This window comes from Petromyzon marinus, chromosome 8 (genome assembly GCF_048934315.1).
Source record: "Petromyzon marinus isolate PM22_M1 ecotype Great Lakes invasive population chromosome 8, UKy_Petmar_22M1.pri1.0, whole genome shotgun sequence".
NCBI classification, from domain to species: Eukaryota; Metazoa; Chordata; class Hyperoartia; order Petromyzontiformes; family Petromyzontidae; genus Petromyzon; species Petromyzon marinus.
In genome coordinates, this window is record NC_133674.1 from 8818453 (window position 1) to 8835745 (window position 17293).

The 17293-nt window shown below is 44.6% G+C and overlaps 1 protein-coding gene across 2 annotated transcripts in view; it reads right to left on the minus strand.

Moving 5' to 3' along the window:
• Positions 1–1613: 1613 nt before the first annotated feature.
• The window catches only part of BICC1 (BicC family RNA binding protein 1), a 104752-nt gene continuing 89072 nt past the window's right edge, over positions 1614–17293 (minus strand). For both annotated transcript variants that reach the window (XM_032949601.2, XM_032949602.2), the window contains exons 18-22: positions 16267–16421; positions 15448–15577; positions 14371–14588; positions 11049–11148; positions 1614–6454 (exon numbers count right to left, since the gene is read on the minus strand). In XM_032949601.2, coding sequence (XP_032805492.2) covers positions 6330–6454; positions 11049–11148; positions 14371–14588; positions 15448–15577; positions 16267–16421 — 728 coding nt within the window. In that variant the 3' untranslated portion in view covers positions 1614–6329. The remainder of the gene's footprint in view (positions 6455–11048; positions 11149–14370; positions 14589–15447; positions 15578–16266; positions 16422–17293) is intronic.

A 17293-nucleotide genomic window follows, 5' to 3' on the forward strand; every position in this document is an offset into this window, starting at 1 on the left:
CAGACCAGTTCTCCTTGGGAGCTGCATGGACTGCGAGCGTCCGTCTGGTGGTAAAAGTGCAGACGGTGAAGCCACTACCAGATCATTTCAGCTTTTTAGTGGATGTCTATATTAGTCTATGGGTGTCTGAGGGTCTCTGTATGAGTCTGTGGGTCTCTGTGCGAGTCTATGGTCTCCATGTGTGAAATCCTGCCAGCGCATTCCAGTTTCTCAGTCAATCCACACGCACAATTTATCACCCGAGGCTGGAAACCCCGTGGCAGACTTTGCTTGTTCCTCAATATGGAGCCACGAATCACCACTGGTGCCGCCACAGGAAAGTGCCTCTGGCGCATTTAACTCTCAAACGTCGTGGTGAGTCGTAAACACGCGAGAGGCATATCGGTCACGCATTGGTCATCGATTGTGTTGGTTCCTCTGAACAACAAAAAACACCCAACTGTGTTCATAATCTTAGCTCTTTCGGTAAAGTCACGTTGAAGGGAAACAATAAAATAATAAAATATATACAAAAAACACAATAAAAAATTCTCACGACGTTTCGACCATAAAGCAAGCGGTCATCATCAGGTGTGAAAAACCAACTGCAAGAGACATTTGAAAGAAGTGTCGGTCCGCATTTATTTATTTATTTTCAAACGGTGTTTGTTTTCACTTATTTATTTATAAAAACCGTTAGCACCACGGGCAGCGATTTGGCAGTTTATTTAGAAGGACGAGTCCATCTATGTTCTGAAAAGAGGAGGGGGGAGACGAAAAATTAATGTATGCTGTCTGAAAGCCACCGTAAGCGTGAACAATCAATTATAAATACAAACACCGTTTAAAAATAAATAAATAGATACAAACCGCCACTTCTTTCAAATGTTTCTTGCCGTTGGTTTTTCACACCTGATGATGACCGTTTGCGTTATGGTCGAAACGTCGTGAGAATTTTTTATTGTGTTATATATATTTTATTATTTTATTGTTTCCCTTCAACGTGACTTTACCGAAAGAGCTAAGAATATGAATTACTGCAGTCACAAAAGCTTTAAACCAAAATCCAACTGTGTTCATTTAAACAAACTATTTGAACATCAATCCCGATTTTATATAAAAGATGTCGCGCGGTTCTGCCGAGATAAAAAAAAAATTACGTCTGCTGCTCCCGACAATGTTTTTGTTATATATATATATTTTTTAGCTTTCATTTAATGGAGCACATTAAACGGATACCAAAGTGAACGTGCGAATCCACGCAATAAACTAAAAGGACATCTCGAAAACACTCACGGGCAGGCACTCTTGGCAGTGATCATTTGTAAAAGGACGACGCTACCTGCAAGCATCCAACCCGGCGGGAACGTTTAATCCGAAGTAGAAATGGCACCGACTCATTGGTGCTACCCTCCCCCCCACCCCACGCTAACACGATGCGATGGGCATGTGGCTCACGGCTGTGGAATATTTGGCTACTGCCATACGGCCATATGGCGTGTCACCGTACATCACGTTGTCCTTTATTACACATTTTACTTGGACAGCGCTGCAGTTTGTGGAGTGCGCGCATTGTAATTGAAAAATACAACCGCTTACACATACGTAGCAATAATGGCGAACACGGCGATTGCTTCGAACACAACGGCATATTCTCTTCCTTTTTTATTTTAAGACTGTGAAGTGAAAATAGCACAAGCATCTCAATCTCATCTCCAGTTAAATGCATCGTTTCAAGTGTAAATGTAATAAATGTCCCTTATTTCACAATAAAAAAAAAATCTTATGAAACATTTCAGCAAAAGCACCGACAGCTCTTTGTGGTCGGAAGATACAGTGACATTTTGCTCGGCATACAAACGCTTTCCAATGAATACCTTAAAGTCGACGATTAGAAAACAATGGGTGACAGTAGATTTAATTTATCTCCAATGTACACAATGCATAACGCGTTATAAACTTTCCATTCATAAAGCTTTAATGAGCATTGTTAAAAACAGAAATCTTTCATTCGTATATAAAGACGATCTTTTCATTATGCCCCCCAAGCCCATGATTTAATTACAACATTATTTACATTGTAGGAAGTAATTTAAATCGGCCCTCTGATGGTTGGTATAGTGCTCCGTCACTTGACAATAAACATCAGACACATTATCTAAAAGAACTAGCACAGTTTTTTCATCAAAAGGCAAACTTGTAAGAACCAGTGTCGGATCTTTTTTTTTATATATATATGAAGAAACGATATTGTTAGTACTATTCAACATAACGTGGAATAAATTATTTATTTAAAAAGTGGGAAAAATAACGAATAAGCTTCCGCAGGAAAGTGGTGTAGCAGGGCATTAATAAAACCCAACGAATGGGCCTCGAGCCTCGGACACTAAATAGCGGGCAATTTGATGAGTAGAGTTCTGAGGACTGACGATGTTTATGAGCGATGTTATGGGCGTGACGGAGGAGGTGTGGGCTGTTGTGTCGGCAACGAGTATACACCTCCGATTAGCACGGTTGGCTACGTACGGTGCGAAGGAAGTTCAACATACGTATACATATATACCCAAAAGGGAGGTGATGCTTAGATTGAGCTGTCACTAAATGCATGTTTCCATCTGGATATTTGTTCCTCCAGGGACGAATATATTGGTTTCCCCGAGGGAAGGAATATTCAGGAACTGTTTCCCATTCTGAATATCTGTATTCGTCTATATTTTTGTTGTTGTTACAAATGCTAAAGCGAGCACGAACAAATATTCAATCGGTAGGAAGCAATTTTCGCCAAAATATTTGCTACTGTCTGAGGTGGAACGAATATTGTTTAGAACCAATATTTATTTACATTATCGTGTGCACCGTCAGGAACGTGCGTCTATTAACACAAAGCCCACCGCTACGTTGTCGTGTCCCAGCAGGCAAACCAACCTGCACACCTTCATAGGTAATATGCTTTAGCAGTTTTTCACTTAACGCGTGTGCGCGTACTGGAAAGCTACCGGAAAGAGAAGGTTCAAGCCACTGGCTGATGACGCTCGTGGCTTGCTATCTTCTTTCAGAGCTGTTGAATGAGAACATTCAACCGTGACGGGTATCCAACCTTATGCCACGAAACTCGGGGTACGTGTGCCACTGCGCTGCACGCCGTTGGAGAGAACGTGAGCTCCGTGTGTTCGTCGTCTAAACAAATCTCACAACAGTTGTTTTTAGTAATTTCCACTAAAATATTGGTGAAGAATATAGAGTTGGTTATAAGAAAAATGAAATGCTCTTAAAATCGTATAAATACTTCTGTGGTTGTTTGAGGGGAAAAAAATGTACTGATTTATAAACAACCTATTTAAAATGCCTATTTAAAACTGCATCATAAAAAAAACATCCATTTATTATCCCATTACACGTTATTTCGTTTGACGAAGCAAGCTCCACTGTAAGCCCAGTAAACATGCATGTGGTTGGAACCGTTGAACCAAATTTGGTCCAACGTTCTATGCTTACTGGGAGACAAAAATCCCCCGTGTAGCCTTAACAGACTGTTGGGACAAGTGATGCTAGTGAACACTTATGAAGGCACACGAGGGGGTGGGTGGCCAGCACCACGACCTGCTGCCTCTGTCTCCCCAGTCGTGATGTTTACACAACCCAGTAGGTACTCATTTGAGGCTGAGTCGACCTAGGGGAGGCCCAGGACTGGTTGAGATAATCGTCACTGGTGTTGACCGTGAGCGGGAATCGAACTCGGGTGTCTGAGCAGTGTGTGGCATCACAATGTATTGGCCTGACAGTCATGATGTTTGACAATGTAATGGTCTGGTGAATTGATGTGATACATCACATGGCCTCTTACGGCACCTAGCCTGGCACAAGCACCGAAGTGACGTCACGTGGGGATCTGTGATGTAGTAGTGTCGTGCACTGGGCTACAATTCCAGAAAACTTGCTTCGATTCCAGACCAAAGCTAACATCGGTGACACATAGTGTCTGAACCTGTCTGGGGCCTCCCCTGCACAGATTCAGCTTTATGTATGGTGTGGCGCGTCAGCATCGGGGAGGAAGAGGCAGACCGGCGTGGTGCTGTCCACAGAATCCTCTTGTGTGCTGTGCTAGCATTAAGAGGCACTTGTTAACAACACGTGCCCCCTATAGCCAATAAGGCTAAGCAGGGGGCAGGGGAGGGGGGTCTTCGACTGGTTACAGTGGATGCGTGTTAATATATAGCATTAAAAACGTGCTGCTTCGATGACGTTAAGCAAGGGAGAAGACCCAATAACAGTTCGTAGAGAAGCCATGGAGATTTCAATGGGCCTTCTTATGGAAATATATTGTGTGTGCTCTCTCGTCCAATGCCTACATTCTCGTGGCCTAAAAGGATACCTAGCCTGGCACCAACATAATGGTGACGTTACCACCACTTGGCGAACAGCGTCAGCTGATGCATACATTCGTGTGTGCGTGCGTGTGGTGTGCATGACACTTCTCCTTGCAGTTACTATTGCTTGGTTAAAAGTTTTTAGATTCAGTGAGGCTTTCCTGGGTAAACAAGCGTAGTAGTAGTAATAATAATAATAAAACAATGCGTGTGAACCCTTAAGCTGTAACGTGCTAGTGTTTCACCGACAGACGCTCCGGTTAACGGTCACCGCACGGACATGGTTTGAGTGACCTTGCCAGCACTTCCCAAGGCCGCCGCGCACACCCTCCCTTCATGCGCAATCCATGCCGCACATCTCGCACAAAATCACAGATAGCCACTCAGCAAAAATTGTGAACTACGGTTTTTTTTAAAAAATGTCTGGTGTTGGTGGGTAATTTGTTCTCTTAAAATGAATAATTACCGTCTCATGCTTTTCTTATAAATTCCCCGCTGAATTGCCTTGATTATATATTAACATTCCTATTGGCACGCTGGTCCCGTTAGTGATAATGTCACGTCGTTACATATCATGTTAAGCTAATTCCTCCAATGAGAAATAAAGCATCTGCTTTACTAGCACATTAACATTCCTGCCCACTGACACGTGATCGTGAAAATGGGATTACACATATATGTGAAATGCTGTCCGGCATTGTATCGTATATTAACTTTGTTTTCAGGTGCTCTTTGAACAACATTGGTTTGCTGCTTGTAAACGTGCATATATATCTATGTGTTTTTTTTACTTTCTAGCGTGATCCCTTCATTGATGGGCTTATTATTGTTATCATCCAATTCCAGAAAACTATTTTTTTCCCACTTAAAAATTGCACAAAAACAATTCAACCAACCAGCTGTCCAACAATCTCCTCTGATGTTAAGATTATAGGCGGCCGTAGCAAATTATTTGGCAGTCTCTACTCTTTTAAAGTGCTTGCCGATTCGCGTGAAAATGTCAGCCTTAGTTAAGACTGCAGCCCGTGATGAGTGGTTCTCAAAGAAATTGTGAGGTCACGTTTTTGGTCCAGAACCCAGCTGGCATGAGCTTATCACAAGGAATGTCCCCAAGAAACCACAAGGTCATGTCCAGAAAATATGTGGCAGAGGCCCTTTAGCAATGAACTGTAGTCAGAGAATTCTGCCTTTGTCTCTACTAACCGGTAATTTGCATTGCCATTGGCAGATGGTGGATGGGGAGTGGGGGAGGAGTGATGTGTGGCCCTGGATAATATGGTATTTGTCCAAAGAGCAGCATTCCTTAGTTATGGGGAAAATTAACCCCTTTGGATTGGTTGTACTCAGATGTAATTTACAAGAACAACACAAAATAACGTTATGTTTTAACTTCACACATTTTAGTGTAAAAAAATCTCATAAAAACATTCCAGTGACTGGACATAGTGCGTGTTCATTATTTTACAACGATTTAGCACTAAGCTACCCCTTTGCTTGACAATGTTGGTCTTTAACTTTGGTCCTCATACCAGTGTTGATGAAACAAAACAAGGCACTCCGTTTAATCCCTTGTGCATAGACATTCACTCGTAGTACCTAATGCATTTTAACCTTTTGACGGATAAAGAAAACAAGACATTATATATTTATGCTAAAACATCACCAGCTGTATTAAACATCTTCACATATATATCTGTCACAACCTATCAAAAAACACTTGCGATACTTACATTTTTTTCGGACTAAGTGTATTATCGTAACACCGTGGGTTACGCAGTATTTTTACACACACACACGCGCGCGCGCGCGCACCAAACAACAGCCAGGCGTGAGCTAAAATATCTTAACATTCAGTGTCTGACTTTCCCCTTGTCCTTTGTTGGTCCATTAACAGCGTTAAATAAATCTTCCACAGGTTAAGCTTCATTGATCTCCCCAGTAACACCGGTCCTGGTTTGCAGAGTGACCGTAGTAACGCTCCCTTCACCAGCGGCCACTCTGAGTGGCCAGCTCACTCTGGTGTCGTGGTAACCGTCCGCTGGCACCACCCTCCAGGAAGGCGGAGCGAAGCGGGTAGTCAAAGAGCTTCCTCCGGCTCTTGTTCAGGTCTGCATGCGAACACAAAGATCCTCTGTATAGCCTTTATAACAGACTGTTGGGACAAGTGATGTTAGCGAGCACATATGAAGGCTGGCACGGCACACGAGGGGGTGGGTCGCCAGCACCACGCCCGGCCGCCTTTGTCTCCCCAGTGCTGATGTTTTACACACCGCACCAGGTACTCATTTAGTCCACCCAGGGAAAGCCCACCAGGACCAGTTCCAAAATTTCACGATTGTTATTGGTCACGAACGGGAATTGAACTCAGTCACCGGATCTTTTGCAAAGTGCGCTAACCACTGTGCCACGCACAGACAAATATCTCCCGTATAGCCTTAAACAGACTGTTAGGGCAAGTGCTGTTAGTGAGCACCAATGAAGCCCAGCATGATGCATGATGGGATGGATGGCTAGCACCATGCCTGGCTGCTTTTTTTTCTCCCCCGTGGTGATGTTTACAGACCGCACCAGGTACTCATTTGAGACTGAGTCGAACGAGAACGGTCCAGGCTCGTTCAGATAATCATCACAGCTCTTGGTGGCCGTGATTGGGAACGGAGTTCGGGTCACCGGGGTTCGTAGAGCAGCACACTAACCACTGTCCCACCACTCCCCCACTGCGCCACGCATACACGTGTTTGCGTGTGTGAGGAGCGGTGGTGCAGCGGTTTGCGTGTTGCGTTACCACGAGTACCTGGTGTGGAAGCATCAGCATTGGGGAGACAAAGGCGTGGTCCTGGCCACAACCCTCTAGTTTGCTGTACGGGCCTTAATATGTGCCTGTCTGTGCCCACTAACAGCACTTGCCCCAATGGTCTGTGTGGGCTATATGGTGGGTCGTTGCTTGTCTGTGTGTGTGTAAATGTGCGTTGATGCATAGATGACAAGTGTGCGTGACTCGGTGAGTGTTGACAAGTCGGTGTGTGTCAGCGTGTGTGTGTATGTATATGTATATATATCCGCGTGCGCATGTGTGTGTGCTTGTACATTGTTGTTGGGAGGTGTGACAATGCGATATGGTGACAGACTGGTTAATGCCAACATGGCCAGTCTGGTATGCAATGAGAGAATTCAACAAGAAAACCTCAAAATCCCTCTACGTCACACACAACACATCTCTCGCGGCTGTAACGCGGAGTGGATTAGAGTTTTCTTTGCAGTTAAAACCCCCCACGAACGTAAGCACAGCCCAGACTTCTCACTGACTGTGACATAACAAACGGGTGGTCCACAATATGCCTTCGTAGGGGTGGACAAAAATAAACGTTTTTATTGTAATCCTACAGCTCTGATATTTACGACTGTATTTTTCTTCATCTGGGTTGCTGAGCACGTTGTTGAAAAGCCCAAAATGCCAAACGATCGGAAACAAACTGCATTATTGAATGTGCAATAGATAGGAGTTGATGTGTTTTAATTGAGCACTGTAATAAGGAATTTGCAAAAGAGACGATAGGAGGGAATTCCATTCCAAGAGAGGTTGGATGGATGTCCAATAAGCTGGGCGCCACAATAGCCGGGTTGTGAACTACTTTGCCTGGTATGCAGGAGGTCGTCGGCTTGATCCCGACCCTGACGCCTGTATATTTGGAGTTTGCATGTTCTCCCCGTGGTCATGAAGATTTTACTCCGGGTCATCCGGTTTTTCTCTCAAGATTTATAAACGTGCATTTATAGTGCATTTTGGCTACTATAAATTTCCACGTGATAAGCCAATAAAATTTGTGGCTAATTCGTGGCCAAGTTGCTTCTGAAAAAGAGCTACATAGCTCAGTGGGCCTTACCTGTACAATAAAAATAGTAATAGTAAAAATAGTAAGAGCTGAGAAAATAATTAGCTCCCATTGTAAACTGGGCTGCAGACTCCAATAGAATATCTATAAATCAATCTTTTATAGCAATTTATCCATTCACTCTGAAATGACAGACTCTCTAAGAAGGAGGTTTATTGACCATACTTCACCATGCTGGTCTGTGCAAGTTTCTAAAGTTGTGGTGGGTTGGGGGGGAGTGCAAGGCTCGTTCCAAATATCACTCACTGCTAGCGGCGACCGGAATTCAAACATACCTTACCGGGTTCATAGCCCATCATGTTATCAATACTAAATTATCCCGTCGATCAGCGTCAATACTGAGGACTTTGCGTGGCAGAGTTTGGCAGTCAGCACCTCCCAGCTGGGCTTACAGGCCCTGGACAGCTGCAAAAGAATAACTTAATGTGACAGGATGAGGGCGGTGAGTCTTTGCTGACCTTGAATGTGACAACAGGAGCCAGGCCTTTTCCAGAGGGAATCGACGCCAATCGCGTTTTGTGGAGAACGTTTTGAAATTAGTAAAGTGAGCTCCCCATGGCGTTAGCAGCTTTTGAAGTGTCATCGTTATTATCATCAGTCACGATCCATCCATTGCTAGATGCAGGCCTGCTCACAGTACTGCGATGTAGCAATCCACCTACACATGAGCTGATTTCATCACTCCGTCTCCCCAGTGGACACATTCTTGCGTGGGGTTTCCTCCCTTGCCTGCCACTCCATCATTTATTCACAAGCACCAGCAATTATCCCTTCCAGTGGCATGTCCTGTGCAACCCAAACTAACGTTTCTTAACAGTCAGAATGATGTCTCTTTAGCCCGCATATATTCTTAAAATCATCCACGTTTTCCTCTTTGGTTTCTCTCACCATAATTGCAAGCGTACATTCTCACCCACGCTGCTTTGAGCGGAGATGTGCATATGAAGTGTACTGAACGATTTGTATGCGATGTAAATGCACCGCAATTTGGGCACTCTTCAACCAGGGCAAAATCATCTGCCCGCCACGGAAGAAGGAGCTGTCATTCACGTTTGAAAATTACTTTGGCAACGGATCAAGCCACAGTGAGTGTCAGGTGGTCTCGGACTGGGCGTTAATGAAATGTTCCACGGAAATAAGGGACCGCTTCAGCGAATTGCAGCACCTGGTTCACCTTTATAAAATTGGTCTAGGCCAGATGAAAGCTGGTTATATATATAAAAGTATTGCTACTGATCCACCTTCTCCTCCTCCTATCCGAACGTCCAATACACTGAGGGTGTAAACCACGTGCGGTTGGGGCATGCTCCCTGCACCTCCCTGGTCTAATGATTTAACATCAATTTGACACACTTGACACAGGTCACCTGGCTTCTAAGATAGAGGGTATGTTCGTTTAGCTATAACCAGCTTATTTTAAATTGGGCCTTTAAAAATACATTTCGAGAAAATTCCGCCTTGCAAAAAGACACTAACACAAATCGGCTGCCAATCTATCGTTTGCTTTGCTTCGTAAATTATTGAGCGTGGGAGGGAAGTGGAATGTCAGGAGAAAATTCAAACAAGGGAAGAACATATTATTGGTTCTTTCGGTAAAGTCACATAGAAGGGAAACAATAAAATAATAAATAATATTTTTATTGTTTCCCTTCTATGTGACTTTACCGAAAGAACCAAGAATATGAATCCCTGCAGTCACACAAGCTTTAAATCAAAAGGGAAGAACACTCAAACTTCAAATACACCGCATGTCCGTAAGATACTCGCTCTACTTTCTCATAAGAAGCAGCCCGTTTTTTTTTTACCACATTGTCACTTCCAACTTTGCTCATTCAATGAATCTATGGGCTCAACCATGGCAGTGTGGAATTTGCACGGACGGGTTCCAACAGAGTTGAGTACTGCGGCAAAACACACTTTAGTATGTAGAGGTAGTGACGCGTAACAATGAGATGTATAATTATTATTTACAACTCTTTGCAAAGTACGCTGCTCGATGATGGCCTCCATGTCCATTATGGGGGTTTGATTTATTATACATCACCACGCTGGCCCATTCAGGTTGGTAAAGGTAGGAGTGACCAGGACCGGTCGCCCCACTGATGTGAGCCTTGGCCGGTAATTGAACCAAGGACACTGGGATTATAGTGCACTGCTGTTCTTCCCAATGATATATATATACATATAACATGTAATATTTGGTCGAACTCCCTATGCATGGGCATTTAGGTTGCCATCTCCTGGCTTGCCAGGGTATGGCAGCAAGTGAATTAATTTTCATCTGTACTGAGATTGAGTGTTGTCCCCCTCGTACACGTGGGTTTCCTCCAGGCACTCCCGTCTCCTCCCACGTGTATAAACACTCATTAATGGATAATAACGTTTTTGTTGGTTTAGATTGCATAAATATGAATGTGTCGTTAAACCCGCCACCTCCCCACACAGCCAATGACTAAATGACTGTGGCAGGTGGATAATATTGGTCGCGAAAGCCTACATGTTAAACTCATGAAGAGAGTTGGCCATAGATTACGATAAAGGACCACTGATATTGGGCAGTTGATGGTGCCAGTTCTGGCTGCATTCTCGTTTGTCTGTGGGGTTTCTCCCCACGCCTCAGTGCGGAAACTGGCCGCGTTACAAATTGTACACAATTTTTATTTGCGTGAATAACGCAAGATAACAAAAAAAGATCTGAAATTACAAAAAAATTAATACGTGGGTTTTTCGGTGGAAGTGAATGGTTTCCGGTGAGTATGCAGGTTGGACATAGGGGAGTGGCCCTGCGTGCCATGCCAGTTAAGTTCACCGGAGATGGCGAGGAGCATCTTGCGTCGAGCGCCGAACGTGCTGATGCCCAACTCCTTGAGGTCTTGGTCGGTCAGCGACAGGAATGTCTGCAGGTCGATCTGCAAAATCCAGGAAAAAAAACCGATGAGGGAGCTGAATAGATCAGATGGCTCTTACCACGTCAGAGCACTGACCCGGCACCGCTGAGAACCTGGATTCAAATCCAGTTTTCAGCTGGCGATGATTAAGCTGAGTTCTCGAGTGTAGTGAGTTGATGGTCTCAGCCCATTTACCACCTGACTAAAAAAAAAATAACTCGCGTATTAAATTTGGTTTTTTAATTAATCTGGCATACTTCCAGTTCAGATTATTAAAAAAAAATGGTTTCATTGTCATGTGATGTGCACCTATATAGCAGGGCATGTGAGTACATGTGCCACAGGGTGTGGACAAAAGGCAACTGAAAATGTCTCCAAAGGAGTTCTGCGATATCTCCTTTAACAGGCGATTCTCTAATATGTGGTGATGCACTGTTCTATGAATGGAAATTAATTTGTCATGAAATGACAGCTAAAAGCATAAAAAGGCAAAACACATAAATAATATAATGGTGCTGTGCTGTCCATTTATATTCAGACTTTTGTCTGAATTGTGCATGCTATAGAATTAGACCTAACAAAAGGGATTGATTTGACCACAGCTGCAGAGATGTTCCAAGCCACAGAAGCCTTACCTTGCAGCTTGTTAAACAAGATAGGCTATAACATGCAGTGTTCACATCGCGGGTGCTATTACACAATGTGTAGGAATTGCTCGCAAAGCCATGCGAGGCTGAAAAGCCTTGCACCCCCCACACACACATGCATGGTTGAATTTCGTGTAAGGCAACCACTTCATCTCAACGCCACAACGTATATGCATACACGGAGGCTTTCGCGATCAATATCATCCATAGTAGAGCTTTTTTTGGGTTAGATCGCGTAAATATATAAATGTGTCGTTAAAACCCGCCACCACCCGACACAGCCAACGTGTAAGGGTTGTCACGTAAACAGAACATGCTAATTCGTCACCAGTACAGCATACCGGTGTGTTGGAGAGCCAAGATTGTTAAATGTTATGGCTTGGAGCATATGCATACATTGCGTCTCACAGAGGGCATTTAACACTCGCTCACCAATTCTCTTCGCAAAGGCGTGACATGAGACTCTGAGGAGCTGCCAGTTTGCTCAATTTCCCACAAAGTGCACGGGTGACACCGCAACTATGATGCACGATATTTGGAACCATCGCTTCGACACGGAGGAGGTTGATGTCATAAAGTGGTGGAATGTTGTCATCGGTGTTATCGCTGCATTTCCCCAGCTCCTCATCTTGTCTTAAAAGCGTCCTGCGATGATGAGCAGCTGTTTGGAAAATGTTGCGTCTTGGAGACGAATGGACGATTGAGCACCGCCTGCTGCACTTGCACGTCGCTCCACTCACTTCCCCTTCTCTCCAGAGTGGCGGGCAGGTGGAGAGAGATGAGGCAGATGCGGTCCACAGTGGACCTCACCACATCGGTGGCAGGCAAATGCCGGTCTGCACCTCCAGGGTGCATACTGGCAATGGCCTTGCAGGCGCGCATTCACCGCTTGTTGCGGAGGTCCATGCCTCTAACCGAGCGGCTGCCCTGTTTCAATATTGCGGGTGTTTTAACCAAAAGAATACTACGCGCCATCTGCTTCGCAGTGGATGACAAACATCCCGTGAGTAGGCCACTGTGTGCTGGCGTCATGGTCCAAATTTGCCAAAAAAAAAGCTAATTAACACTGCTAATTACTCAATTTAGATTATGCATAGCAATCATTGCCCCCTACTGAGAAAACCTGGCAGGACCCTTCTGAAAAAGCGTCATGAGACTCGGCGAGTCTATGCTGGGTAAACAAGCGCAGCAGTTTTGATTTAAAGCTTTCGTGACTGCAGTAATTCATATTCTTAGTTTTTTCGGTAAAGTCACGTTGAAGGGAAACAACAAAATAATAAAATATATATAAAACAATAAAAAAAATTCTCACGACGTTTCGACCATAACTCAAATGGTCGTCTTCACACCTGAAGACGTCTTCACACCTGAAGACGACCATTTGAGTTATGGTCGAAACGTCGTGAAAATTTTATTATTGTTTTATATATATTTTATTATTTTGTTGTTTCCCTTCAACGTGACTTTACCGAAAAAACTAAGAATAAGCGCAGCAATGTAATAGTGCAGAATCAAGGGCAAACCGAGCCCACGCAGATAGCATCGTGGTCTTGAGGGATCGTGGAGAGGAGGCAAACATCACTTATTTTGTTTGAATGTGCCGTTTAATCGAGTGAGAATTTATGAAAATCAGGGGTATGGTATGCTTTTTTTTCTTTTTATCCATCCCACTGATATCCATCCTTGTAATTTATATCGTGAATGTTTTTGGAATACGTGCATTTGCTATATATAGTAAATATACGTGAAGGATACATAAGTGACACGTGATACATTCCACCAATTGTTTGACCCTGGCTTTCGGCTGGACGCCTGTGACACATCGCTGAATAGCTCATCGGCTTCTTGCAGCTTAAATCAAACGTCTATGTCTACATATGTCTAACCGATTACAGACAGCTCTTGTCTGGAGATTACTGTAAATATATATAAACATACAACACCAACATAGCACATGAAGCCAGAAGTTAAAGTCAGTAGTTCAGGTATTGGAGAAATGCAAATCCTTATCATTAACTTATATAAATAAAAACAGGACAGTTCTGCTTCCAATAAGGTGAGATATTTCTGCTGCTTTTTTAAATTTAAACCCAGTGTTTTTCTGAGATCCCAGGGACCCAAGTCACGACCAGATACTGTTAGAAGTGGGGACAAAGATACAATTATGGTTGCCACTTGTCCTGGTTTTCCCAGGAAGTTCTCTTTATGAGGCAGCTGTACTGGGAAATCTGTAAGTCCCGGTGTTAGTCCATTGCGTAATAATAATGTACCACTTCAAGACAATGCTTGTACATGTAGTTCCCCCCCTTTTCCACCATTCTGAGATATTCTTCTTCTCAAAATATGTCCGGGAGTTTTCTGGACAGGTTTCCCTCGCTTTATGTGGGTTTGTGCGATTTTTTTGCATTCATGCGGCTAACATATTTCTACCCAAATGTCTTCTCGATGCGGCTTTGAATTCACTCGCGCGCGGCTACGTGGTCGGATGTGGAACTCAGCAGGCAGCTTTCTTGTGCGATTTCGCTTTGTGCGCCGTTTTCTTTGTAAGGGAACCTGTACATCAATGAGGGGGAGATTCACGGGTGCCAGGCCTCACCTCCTGCTGCTGGAATATGTCGGTGTACTTGCCCAGGCCCAGTTTGCTAAAGAGCTCGGGGAGGTCGGAGCTGCTGCTGCTGCTGCTGCTGCCGCTGCCGCCGCCGCCGCCGCCGTTCCCCTTGATGGCCGAACCCACGGAGCACCCAGTGCTAGCTATGCCCGTGGGAGTTCGCGGCATGCTCTCCATGTAGCCACTGCTGCTCAGGTAGTGCTCATCTGCAAGGCATCCAACACACAGCCATCAGCGGGCAACGCGCGCGCACCGGTGGAAAGCCTCGTATAATAAGAGGCTGCAACGAAAGGGATGCGTTGAAATTTGGACAGATTTTCAGATTTAACAATGGCTGACAGAGTAGTTGGAATGGAGATGCGGTATTCTACGATAACGATAACAAGATGTGCAAAATCCCAGTGTCATAAAATTTTCCACGATGTTGGTACAAATGAAGGGTGTCCTGGCAAAACTCAATTACTCGATAACATGTGTTACCTTCATTTGAAGACTTTACAATCCTCTTTTGATCGCTTTTATCATCTCCCCGCAGATGACCGCACAATAATTCACTCTTTCTCCCACTGAATGAGGCTATTCTAAACAGGTCTACTTCATGAACAATTAAAATGTGGATTATAAGCTTTTTCCAAGGAACCCTCAAATGTAATGGTTACTTGAATAGCACCCTTATGCAATGGACACACAAATACAAAACATATGTACAGCAAGTGTGATGTTGCATGTGTGTGTGTGTATACACGCAATGACTCAATGCTAAAAGTCTTCAGGTCATATGGTCATGTGGTCATGTGTTGTGTGTGTGGTGCTGCAACGTGTGAGGCTGTATGCGATATGACCAAAGCCTACCAGTCATCGTGCCATGTGCTGGCGTGTGCAATTCAGTGTCACGTAAGTGTGCATTTGCTTGTGTGCGCAAGCACTGTGCAGCATTGCGTGTGAGTGTGCGTTCACTCGTGTGTGCGAGTGCTGTGCGGCATCGTGTTTGTGTGTTTGCGAGTGCGTTCACTCGTGTGCGCGAGCGCTGTACGACATTGCGCGTGTGCGTGCGAGTGTGCGTACACGACTTGACGCTAGCCTTGCGCTTAGGGCTGCTGCCGCTCGTGGGGAACTCCGTCCCTGATGAGGAGTCGTGGCCGTTCCGCTCCCGCCAGTTCTCCGATTCGCTCCCGCACTCCGACAACGCATCTCCCTGAATAATAAATGCTTTGCGTAAGCCACAGCTCATAGCTGTAGCGCGTTCCCATGATGCAAGCATACAAACAATTCCATAGGTCTGTTTGTCCGCACCTCCAATTACTATAATTGGCTATGTAGTGTGCGAAAAAAAGTTCTACATATATATGAACTAGACGGAGTTTCAGCGGGAAAAATGCTTCTTTCTGTACCATTCTCATTAGGAGCCAAAACAGGGTGCCTACCTTATGAAAAAATAGATCCTGACCTTGGAATGGTGTGTGAGAGGGCACGGAGGAATATTATTGAATACAAATAAGATTTCTGGCAATGGTGTAGCAGCACAGACTGAACCCGATTTTATTTTGTCATCATTAGTGAATGTTGCACTATAAGCCAAGGTTTTGAGCAGTGGCCATTATCCAGAGTAGAGAAAATAACACGAATGCTTTCTATAAAGCTATAAATGCTAAGAACAATGGTTGTTGCAAAAATGTATTTCATATTTCTATTTTCCCTCGATCACACAGTGTTTATTAATGATAACTAACAAAGTATTTTCAGAAATCAATGAAGACAACTCAAATTGTTATATTGCGAGATTGAGAGAGATGGCATCTGCTTGGAGGAGGGAGGGGGGGGGGGAGTCGTTCATTTAGCAGTGGCTAGATCAAGTCTAATGATGATGAGGGGAGAGATGGGCACCTCGAAAGTGGTGGGCATGCTCGGCTTGAAGGACCCGTGGTTCGGCCGTCGCAGCTCCTTGATGGTCTCGGCTGGCATGGACTTGGAGAAGCCGAGGCCACTCCACTGGCTCGTGGGTGTCCGCACCTCCGTCACCACCGGCTTCTTCTGCATGGCTGCGTCGCCCGCGTGCCACGGTGAGGATTGCAAACGGGGACAGGGGGGACAATGCGGTGCGTTAGGAATGGCAGAGCGAATTAAGTAATTGCTCGCTCGCTCGCTCACTCCTCCTGCAGCTCTGTTGCCCTTCAAAGTGTGCGCAGATCCTGGCGAAAGCTGATGAGATTGCATTGGTAGCGGTAATGAAAAACTCTCCACTTTTGTCATTAACGTTGCTTTGCAACAAAAGGACATTCTACTCCTGAATGCATTTCGCGATACAAGAGAGTTTGGATGTATATATAGCATTTAATTGCACATCAAGATGCTGTACAGAAACAATGGGGGTATATTTGTGTTATTTAGACGGACAAGCAGTCGGTCACAGGCAGAGGAGTAGTTCGATGGTAGGGAGTCGACAGTACAGATGGCTAGGTTCGGGGTGTTCCAGAACTACACACTACGTGCTGTACTCGGCAGGTAAAATCAAGCCAAAAAGTGCGGGTAATGAGTTTGGCTGGTGGCTATATAAATCTGACGGAGCTTTCTGTCGATGGAATTTTCCCGTTACTTTAATCGAAACAGTTTCCATGGCCCTCCTCCAGCCTGTGAATCGCAACCAAGATGTCTCCACGCCCAAATGAATGGAGGTGGAACCCGTCCACAATTTACGTGGATTACCTATTGCGTCTCTACATGCGACCGCGTCCCAAGACGTCATACATGAATGGCAGTCATTTTTATTTTCCATCATAGGCAGATGGAAAACAAAATAAGCTCTAAACTTGAATTCCAGAGGGGGGGGGGGCCCGTAAATTCTGAGTTGACTTCTTTAGCTGTAGAGCAAAATAATTACACCGACGCTCAACGGGGAAGATGTAAAAGTATT